The 10,925-nt window shown below is 43.0% G+C and overlaps 1 protein-coding gene across 1 annotated transcript; it reads right to left on the reverse strand.

The window, feature by feature from the left end:
• Nucleotides 1-7,847: 7,847 nt before the first annotated feature.
• Nucleotides 7,848-10,634, reverse strand: elfn2a (extracellular leucine-rich repeat and fibronectin type III domain containing 2a). The gene has a single exon (XM_036564315.1). The coding sequence runs from the start codon at nt 10,632-10,634 to the stop codon at nt 7,848-7,850; it is 2,787 nt and encodes a 928-aa protein (XP_036420208.1).
• Nucleotides 10,635-10,925: the final 291 nt, after the last annotated feature.

Below are 10,925 nucleotides of genomic sequence, written 5' to 3' on the forward strand. Positions count from 1 at the left end.
AGCGCATGAGCTGCAGGATTTGAAGCTATGATGAGGCTGAAATTGCCTTCTGATTAGAATTTGCCATTCCACCTTAAATGGTGCTACATTCTGCAAAAGAAGGTAAAAGCGGTGTCATTTAAGGTGGAATGGCAAATTCAAATAAGTAGCTGGCGAATAGGAAGCTAACTTCTGCCTCATGGACCTATGGGTGATTTGAAGGGTCAAAATAGGAAAATGCAGTAACAGCATTAAAAAATCAGTAGCATTAATAATTTATTGCCTTATTTACATGTTAAATTCAAACTGCTAATTGTTTTCTCTTTTATTTATCTGTGATTTAATGATGGCTATTATTTTCACTGCTCTGTAGGTTTTATTGATCACTTTTTGAGATGTTGGGCTGGTTTGGTTTGTTGGATTAGTTTCAGGCTCAAACTGTGATGCTGTGTGTTGGGTTGTTGGGTCGAGCTCAGGCAGAACACTGTCAGTGTTCAGGCTCGGTTCTGATTAAAGCTGTAGTGTGTACTCATTAAAAATCAGGGCTAACAGTTTGTGCCGTGTGGACTCGTCATTAAAACAGAACAAATCCTGTATGTTATACAAGCCGGTCCCCAGTCCACCTCCCAGCAGCCCCGGGGCTTAACGAGGACCCACACACATAACACCAGCAGAGAATTTACTCAGCACACAGTTTCGTCTGAGAGGACCGTCCATGCATGAAACATCGAGACAAACATGGAGCTACGACAAAAACCCGAAACAGGATGTTTGCTGCTTCAGCGTGTTCGTTAGATGGTCCAATCTGACACTTTCAGGTGCTTTGTAGTTGGAAACAGGGATAATCTGCTGGCTGAGTCTGTTTGGTAAATGCTAGCTGCTTATGTTAGCAACTTAATTTGACTGTTGTTTTTTGCCATTTTCCCATCGTTTTCCCTCACTGGCAAAATGTAAGTACACAATGCAGCCACTGATGTAAGCAAACATCTACAATTGACCACTAAACGTAACTTACAATAAAAAAAAAAAAAGAATTAGCTAATATCGCCCATAGAAACCACACTTTCGTCCACCATGATGAAGAGTTCAGTGACTAAAATTATTTACAAAACTCAAACTTGTAATTGTGACTTGAAAGTATGTTCTTGTGCAAATTTTAGCTTTCATATCACAATTTGGGCAATCATCCAAAAATTACACATACCAGATTGCAAATATGACACATAAATAACCACCAAACGGAAAAAGAAAGAACAGAAAACAGAAAAATGCTTATTCTGTTTTTCCACTGCAATTTTTCATATTCACCACCAAATTCACCATTTTTCACTTTCACTTTTTTAGAACAGCAAGTTTACCCACTCCCAGATGATGCAATGTATGTGACAGAAATGTGTATATTTTATATATTGTGTAGTTGATGTATATGTCAGAAAAATGTACAATTTACAAGACTGTAAAATGTAAAATTGACAAGTCTAAAAATCGTACATTTCACACTTAAGCAAATTATACATTTTACAAATCAGCCAACTGTGTAATTTACAAATCTGGAAAACGTACAATTATAAGTCAGTAAATTATACAATTTACAAGTGAGCAAATTGTACATTCTTCAAATCTAGAAATGGTAAAATTTATGTCAGCAAATTGTACAGTTTACAAATCTGAAAATTGTACAGTTTATAAGTCAGATAATTGTACAATTCACAAATCTGGAAATGGTAAAATGTATAAGTCGGCAAATTGTACATTTAAAGTCAGCAAATTTTACAATTTACAAGTGTGAAAACCTTTGCAATCTGTAAATCAGAAAATTGTACATTTTACAAGTTTTACATTTGTACAACTTACATGTTTGAAAACTGTAAAATTTACAAATCTATAAAATTTACGATTTACTGTATAATTTACATGTTTGAAAACTGTTATTTCCCAGTTCCTGATGCTACTTGAATGCAGCAAATGAGTGAAATTTCAAATAACCCAGAAACCAGGCCAGGCCAGGCCAGGCCAGGCGTCTAGAATGGAGAAAAGAAGGCACAAAAAATGGACTGAGACAAAGAAATGGCAGATAATTCAAGCACTTAATAAACTTCCTTTTGTCTCTAAGTCATTTTGCTGTTTTTGGTGTAGAGTTCGTGTCTGTGTTGACAGTCACTGCAGACGAGCTCACGCTTATTTTCTTCTAATATTGATCAGGAGGGCACTATGAAAAACACCAGACATTCGGTCAGCACTTTCACAAACAGACCATCAGACTGAGAACAGAAAGGCTACAGGTATACCTGATAGACACGTCAACAACAAAACGGAGCAGGCTCAGTGTCACCGGAATGACAGATAAAGGAGCAAAAGAAAAGTAAACAAAGAAATAAACAAACAAACAACAAACAGTTTCAATCTTTACAATGTTTGGTACCTTCCTTTGGACTAAGTCTTGCTTTCTTGCCAAAGAAGCACTTAAACCATGAGTCTCTGTAAACGTAGTCTATAAGAGATGATGTGGAAATGGATGTGTGTGTGTATATATATATATATATATATATATATATATATGTATATACTGTGTCTGTGTTGAGTACATAACTGATGTGTTGTCCACTGAAAATGTCCATTTTACTGTCTTGTTCATAAATATGAGGCGTAGATTCATTTTGTGAAGAGTTTGTCACAGTTAGCCTCCGGTAGCTTCCCAACAAACAGCTGTGTATGTGTGTTTGTGAAGATGTGAAGACCCAGCAGAAATACATAAAGCACTATCATCAGTTCCCATCAGTCTCCAGCAGTGTTCAGTGCAGAACGTGAACGCATATGGAAACTCTACTGGAACACGACAGGAGCTCCCTATGATCTGGCTTAGCACAGCGTTTCAGAATTAGACGGAAGATAAATATGTTTGTCTTTAGGCCACAAAGCACCACTGTTCATATTTCATAAAAGAATGATCAATTCTGTCTGATCGTTTGTATTAATTTCTTGCTAGCCTTTTATTTTGATGGTCCATTTTAGATGCTCACACTTGGGCTAACCTGCATTCAGCTAACCTAAACCTCACTTTAACCCTAACCTTTATCCTAAACCTAACCTTAAGCCTGGTCCTAACACTCTTTGGCTTTCTGTAGATGATATTTAACCCTACATTCACATTAGCAGGCGACCAGTCACTCCTTTTTAGAGATGAGCAACAAGTCAGACTGAGATTTTCTCAACTTTGTGCAAATTAATTGTGAATCATTCTAAGGCCCAGTCCTATTTCACGCCTCGCCTCTACCACTTAGTCCTCAGCACTCCATTTTGCGTGTTCACATCTAGGGTGTAGGGTGTCCTGATTCTTGTTGAGATAGAGTGGGTGAAGTGTTGGGGCTACATGACCCTCCAAACAGTGAGTGTTATGAGAAAAACTGGCAAGATAGAGAACAAGAGACCAAAGAAACCCTCAAATGTGAGAATTTTCTCTGTTAAAAAATTACAATAATCATTGTTTTATCTTAGTTTAATGTCGTTTCAGTGTATTTTGGTCCTTTTCTTCATAACAAGGATACAAAAATCTGATGTAGTGCGCCGATGTCTCGGTAGCTAGCTAGCTAACTTTCCCGTTCCACCTCAAATAGTGCAGCAGTTCTGATGCCTGAGGCACCAGAATGTAAGTGCTGCACCATTTAAGGTGGAACGGGAAAGTTTGAGCAAGAATCTGGTGAATATCTGACTTCAGCTTCATATCACTGAAGAATTAGGGGTGGGTGATAATAAATAATTGCCCCCCTCTTTGAAGATCATATGATGCCCTAAATGTAACTAAAGCCCAGCAGTGAGGAGCTGAACTTTACCCTCCTCTGCTGTCACTGCAGACTGGCAGGGTCGCCTACAGAGCAGCGCTGGTAGCTGTTAATGAAGTGATGTTTTGAGGGTTCTCCCATTTCATAGGGCAAGATTTCGACCACTACCCCTTGTAACTCCATTCCAAGGGGTTAGTGTGACACTCAAAAACAAGGGGTAGTGGTAAAAATAAGGAATGGGACTGGGCCTAAATAATTATGTCCAAGAAATTCCTCAGACCAATCACTGCTGGGTTGCCCATCGTCCCCAGTCCTTGCTTTTAAACTTTTTCCTTCTAGCTTCTGTTTTCCTAGCAACTTTTCATTCCCGTTCCTAAAAGAGTCATGAAATAATGGAAAAGAAACATTTAAACCTTATAAATTTTTAAATATATAACCGCAGTTCATATATTAAGCAAACAGCACTACATATGTAGGAGATTTTACATTTTCTTGTCAGACAGGTCGGAGATAATCTCATGACAACCATGAGAAATTTTGAGCTAAATGTTGGGGTTCACAGACATTTTAGTGTGAGAACAAACAGATTTCTAAATCAATCTAATACCTTGTGAAGGTGGAGTTCAAAGCCAGAGGGGGGTGGTGCGCTGCTCAACATTATCCAATGAACACCTTGCTGCTAGCACATGTATGTAATGTAAGTTAGCTGAAAAGCCACGCTGCGATACATGATGTCTTGATTTCTTGGCAAATTAAATTATCTCAAATCTAGCCGATATATCTGTTTCTTATTTTGAGATTGTCGTAAGTTTATTATAAGATTATTTTTACTTGTTATAAGTAATTTTACTAAGTCAAATGATCAAACTATATTGGCGTATGATTTTGTTGGCTGTAAGAAAAATGCTTGAAACAAGCAAACATACTTGCCAATCTGTCAAAATGAGAAATATTAGAAATATCGACTAGATTTAAGATTATTTCACTTGCCAAGATATTATTTCTTGCAGTGTAATTAAGTGTGTAGATGCAAGAACATGTTATCAATTGACAGAGCATGGACTAGAGGAATTTGACGGCAGGTTTTAGAGAAGGAATCATCACCTCTTGCCCTGCGGGACCAATCAGAAGCCGGGCAGTGTGCACACCTACACATGACAACGAAGATGGCCTTGGACACGCCCACAAGAGACAAACTTTTGTGATGACATTTGTGACTTATCGCCTCCTAATGTGAATATTTAGTAAAGGACCATTAAAATAAAGTTTTGATTAAAGGTTTTTAAATGAATAAATCTTTTTGTCTTCTGCTGATTTCAATCACACCCAATTCCCAAATTTGCCTCCATCATGTGAGGTGAAAAGAGGAAGAGCTTACTTGCCTTCCTTCTGCTGTGAACTCCAATCAAATATAAGATCTAGAACACCAGACTAGCATCATTTATATCAGCAAGAGGAACCATCCCATTCTTTCTAATTAAATAAAGCATGTCTGGTTGCACTCTTCTGGATCCCTGACCACAGATTGGTTATGGCACTTGGATCAAGTGGTCAAGCTCAATTTGGCACTGTAAAAGTAAGGTTCCTCTTAGTAATCAGTTTTCAAGATTGTTGGTTTAACACAGTTGAATTCCAATGAGCACCCCAGGCGATCCCAAAGATTTCCAGCAAGGTATCATGTTCATTAGATATCTCGGGCTCTTCCTAGGGCATTCATGGGATGATAAACAGGTTGAATTGGGTTAAAAACCAATAACCTTGACTATTAACAGGAAAATTACCATGTTCTCTCAATCTCATGCAGCTTTAATTATCCTCCAACGATGAGTGAGCACACACTAGAACCGAACCTGTGTGAATACCGTTAATAAAGTTAATGTTATTAAGGCTAATGTGTGACCAGATCTCCTCAGGGCACTGTAACCTCAACTCTCAGCTCTGAACTGATTACTCTGTTTTCTGTGAAACTACCTTCAGGTAATAATCACTGTTTAGCTGATTAAGTTGTGTTCGTGGCTCCTGGGCTGAAAAACGAACCCTCCAGACTCTCTCGCATGGATCTTACAAGCAGAGTTTCCCCCGAAATGGATCGCAAGGGAACCTTGGCTGTTTTGATTTCGGCCGCGTCAATTCTCAATTACAGCGTATTGATCCTGCCGCTTCAGTGATGTAGACTTTTACTACATGGACGCCTGCGGTGGGGGTATCACAGTGGGTTTGGGATTTTTAAATGCTGAAAGCTTCGAATACGCTTGTCATGTGAGGATCAATATCATTAAACAGGCTGGAACCTGATGGCACTTGGTGTTTTCCGAACTAGGGCAGTGACTTCACTATCAAATGTTGGCCACATGCAGGAGGTTTACAGCAGCTCAAACGAGTCAACAGAGCTGCCAGCAACTATCCTAACTGTCCTAATTCTGCTCCAAAACTGGTAAAGCGAGAGTCCGGTTTGTGAAGCCTATTAAACCCTATTGATTAAAAGAGTGATTGTGTCACTACGGCCGGTCCCGTTACATCAACTCTGGCATCTTAGTTTAGCCAATCAATTAGCATAAAGGCCATTGCTTCCCGCCTCTACGGCCTTTATGCCATCCGGAGATCTTACGGTGACTCCAGAGAGTAATGACCTGACTGGAGAATGCACACTTAATTATAATCACATTTTCAGTGCAGGCAGTGTTAATAATATCAGCACTTTCACGACCCCATGACACCTACCCTACAAAATGGCTAATTAATTTACCCAATTAAGCTGGACATAGATACAGTGGCTTAAAAAAGGGAGACATGAGGATTAATTACATTTCCCCGATCCCGTATACCTACTCATTTACACTGTGGCTAGCCTCAGTCAACAAAAAAATAAATAAATAAAAAAATAAAAAAAACAAAAGTAAAGCAGACATTGAGTTACAGGCATAAGAGAGAATGTAATCAATCAGATCAAGTGTTTTTGGGATTTAAAAGGAGAGAAGGATAGGCATTTTTACCCAATCACATTCAGGGCTAGTGTTACAAACACATTAATCCTAGTGGTAGACAAAGTAAACAGTAAAAAAAAAAAAGACTTTTCCCCCATTGACATTGTAATTTGGCTTCGACTTGGCTTAATCAATATCCTTGAATTCAGCCCTCAGAGCGCAATCACCTGGAAATTATACATATCAGAGCAATGACTGGAACATAGTATCTGTGTTAGGATGCACAAATGCAACGGTATGTGACCAGCAAGCCTAGCGGCACTCTGGCTAGACCTATATCTGATGCTACATCTAGCTGCCGATTGTAAAGGCCTGAACTCGTCTGGCAGATCGCCTCCACATACCAGAATCCTCGTTTTAATTCAATTTTCATCCTCCCAAATCCCCTGCAGACCTTCTTTCTTCTGGTAACATTTGTGCAAGAATCACAAATGAATAGCCAATCTCTCAGGCAAAATACAGAAAGTGTAATAAATTAGAACTGGCTGAGCTACAATAGGAAAAAAAATATAAATAAAAAACTGCCTCAATATGAATTGCTACACTTCCTGAATGTAAAGTATATCCAATCCTCTCCCTCTGCTATGAAAAGCATGCCCAATACACTGAGCAACATGTGTAGACGTCCCGAGTCAACGAGCATGCTTAGCTTGAGTAGACACCAAGAAGCAGGGTACCCAGATTTCGGACTGAGTCCTCAGCTATTCTGAACTCTAACCTGCAGTCTTCCTCATCAATTAAAGCTGACAACAATTAACTTGATGAGCATCACCTAACATCATCAGGCATCGATTCTACACAAATACCACTAACTGATTATTTGAGTCTATTTTCCTCTCAAATTATAGTTTAAAATAGTGCAATTGGTGCACACAACACAAATAAAAATGCTTTGAGATTTGGTCATTCTGAAGTACACATTTTCCTGTGCAATTTTAATAGACTGATGACCAATTCCTTAATGAGTCTTGAATATTCTGCCCAATTCAGGCTTTTTTTTCAAACACATGTCTCTGTGGGAACCGAAGTACTTAGCTTAGTCTCAAGAGCCACTTACATGCTCTCTCTTCTCTGCAGCCTTGTGTCATTGTGCCTCTCAATCAACTTACAGTTTCTGCTGTGCAGACACCCCTTTCCAGTAGTCAAGAATGTCGTGCAAATCCTCGTCCTTAGCAAATTGCACCTTCTTCCGAAGGGCGTGGCCAGCTGCTATGTAGGCCTCTTCACGAGGGCTTTTCTTGTAGGGTCGAAAGCGCTCCCAGATTTTCAAGGTGGTTTCGGAAGAATATTCTGGGCTGGACGAATATCCCGAGTAGTTGTGGTGGCGAGGCGATAGCTGGGAATAGGCAGCGTCCCTCTTGGTGCGAGAGAGGGGCTTTAGGAAGGAGGCCTTCTGGGCAGGGGAGTCGATGGCACCCTCATAGTAGAGAGCGGGGAAGGAGTGTCGGTGCTCTGAGCAGTGGTAGTCTGGGTGCACCTCCAGGAGGTGCTGTTGCGCCATCCCGCCTCCACCTGGAACCACAACACTGCATCCACCCGAACCACCACTGCCACCGCCGCCTCCCCCTCCTCCCCCGTTGCCACCTTCTCCCCTGCCGTTGCTACCCCCTTGTACACCCACTAGAGGGAGCCTCTCAAGGGGCTCCCCGCACCCAACAGGGCTGCCTTTCTCTGGGAACTTTGAGGAATCTGGACTCAGAGGCTCAGGAACATCCAGGCTGAAGACTCGAGCACTCTTCACTGATCCCCCGGAAGAGGCACCACAGCGATTCTTCATGTTGCTGAGGACAACAACAGCAGCATCAGCGCTCAGCTGCCGCTGCAAAGGCCTTGCGGCCGTGGCAGGGGGTGGGTCCCTGTAGGGGGGTGAAAGGAAACCACCTCCGCTGATGCCCGGTCTCTCAGACAGGGGCATGACAAGAGGAACAGGGGGTAGAGGGGGCATTTTGGGAGAGGACATTGCCTGGCATGTCTCTGTTATTGTTGGGGACAGAGGGATGAGTCCTCGGGCTGAGGAGGTTATGCACTGTGGGGGCGGAGAAGATGAGTTTTCAGTTGGGGTGGCGGCTGCTGCTGCTGCAACTGCTACAGAATCCAACTTTAGGGCATCGATGCAGTTATTGATGATCTGGTTGACTTTGTCCACCTCCTTCGCAATGGTAGAGATCTCTGAGGTTGAGCCTCGACCATCATCCTCAGAGTCCTCTCCTGCATCAATTCCATTTTCTTCCCTCACAATGTCCTCCCCTACTCCTGGTATAGCTCCATCCCTGGCCCGTTCTTCTCCACCTGCTGATGTGCGCACATCCATGTAGTTGCCCTTGCTGGTGGCCAAGGCCTCTGAAAAGGCTGTGGCCATCTTCTCGACCTGGGGAAGTGAGGACAGGCGAGAGGAGCTGGTGTTGGCAGAGCTGTGGAGCATTCCCATGCTTGAAGAAGTGGACTGTGGCATCTTGCTGTGATGGTGTTGGTGATGAACCTGTTCATGGAGTTTCTGCAAGGCTGAAGGGTCGTTGGCAGCTGCAGCTGCCGCCTCAGGCCCATAACGCATTTCCAAGATGGTCTTCTTCACGCTGATGGACTTCTCTTTCTCCTCCTGAATTCGACGCCTGCGTAGGCAGTAGTACACCAAGCCCAACACGATGACCATACCGAACAAACAGCCCAGGATGGTCATTATGTAGTGGGTGGTGGTAGAGGGGCCAGCACGCAGGTCATCGGGGCCTGGAGATCGTGTTGCAAATTGCAGGCAAGTGTGGTTGTAACGCTGTGAGTTACGAATCGAGGCTACGCAGAAGGTGTAATCTGTGTGGGGTTTTAGAGTTTTCAGTGTGACAAGCTCTTTCTTGTTCTTCAGGTTCATAACATCAGACACGTAAGTGTGGTTGTACTGCACCAGGATGTACATCTTGCTGTAAGGTCGAGGGATCTGCACCAGCAGCGAGGCTGAGGTGAGGGAAACTGACTGCAGCTTAATAGTAGGGCTGTATGATGGACCTGCCGTTGAAGATGCCGTGGGTGGATGATATGGCCCCATCTGGTCTGAAATATCTGGCCCTATCCCAGAGAAATCCACTTCAGGGGGCAAGGAGGTTATACCAGGAATAATCACCCCATCCTTGCACATGGATGACAAAATGGAGCGAGCATTGCGCCCATGACTGGAGACTGGACTTAGCAGAGGATAGCCAAAAAGTTCTCTTGGGGTTTCGCATTGCAGCCTATCATAGGTGTGGGTGACATTGTTGAAGGCTTCCAACCAGGTTAGGAAGCTGTAGAGCTCACAGCCACAGTGGAAAGGATTCCCAGCAAGCTCGCACACCATTAAACGTCCGAGAACCGTGAAGGTGGACGGGTCTAGTTTGGCCAGCTTATTGGAGGACAAATCGAGGCTGCTCAGACTGGGACACTCCCAGAAGGCATTGGTGGAAATGATCTCGATGAGGTTATGCTGCAGGAACAGGCACTGCATTCTGCCCAGGCCTCTCAGCATCCCTTCCGTAAGGTTCGTCAGCTTATTGTATCCCAGCTGAAGCACCTGCAAGTTGGCCTGTCCAGCAAAGGCCCCGTCCTCTATGTAAGATATCTCATTCTTGGTGAGGTTGAGGTCAGTGAGGTTGGTGAAGCGGCTCATGGAGCTGAAGAAGATAGCCTTGAGCTTGTTCTCGTTCAGGCGCAGGTCGTGCACCGTGTTGTTGATGTGCTGAGGGATAGTCTCATACGGTGGCTGGTTCTGGCTGCAGATAGCCAGCCATACATAGCCTTTATCCCCTTCAATAAGCCAACAGTCACCTCTCACTAATGAGGGTAGAGGGAGGAAAAGCAGGGGAAGGAAAAGGAGTGAGAGGGCAGAGGGAGAGGATTTAGGAAGGCTGAACCTGCTGCTGGCCATTTTTTGAGAGGCGTGAGGGTTGGATTTGCTTCAATTGAGAAGGGAAGGGAAAGAGATTAGAACCCAAAATAAGAAAAAATGGCCAGAGAGCGAAAAGGATTACTAAGACACAGTTTCAGGAAATGGGTGTCCCGAGGGCAATCACAGCTGTACCAGACACAAAGCTCCAAACATAGTCCCCATTTTAAGTGTTCCGCATTATAGGGTTACAGCATCGCTCTCCACTGCTGTGACTCATGGCCTCTGACCTTTTGACCTCACTCTTCTTGGAAAGTGGCCGGCAAATGGTGT

The sequence above is a fragment of the Colossoma macropomum genome, unplaced genomic scaffold (assembly GCF_904425465.1).
Source record: "Colossoma macropomum unplaced genomic scaffold, Colossoma_macropomum, whole genome shotgun sequence".
Taxonomy (NCBI): Eukaryota; Metazoa; Chordata; class Actinopteri; order Characiformes; family Serrasalmidae; genus Colossoma; species Colossoma macropomum.

Coding starts and splice junctions, on each gene's coding strand:
- elfn2a (XM_036564315.1), bottom strand. CDS start 10,634: ATGGCCAGCAGCAGGTTCAGCCTTCCTAAATCCTCTCCCTCTGCCCTC.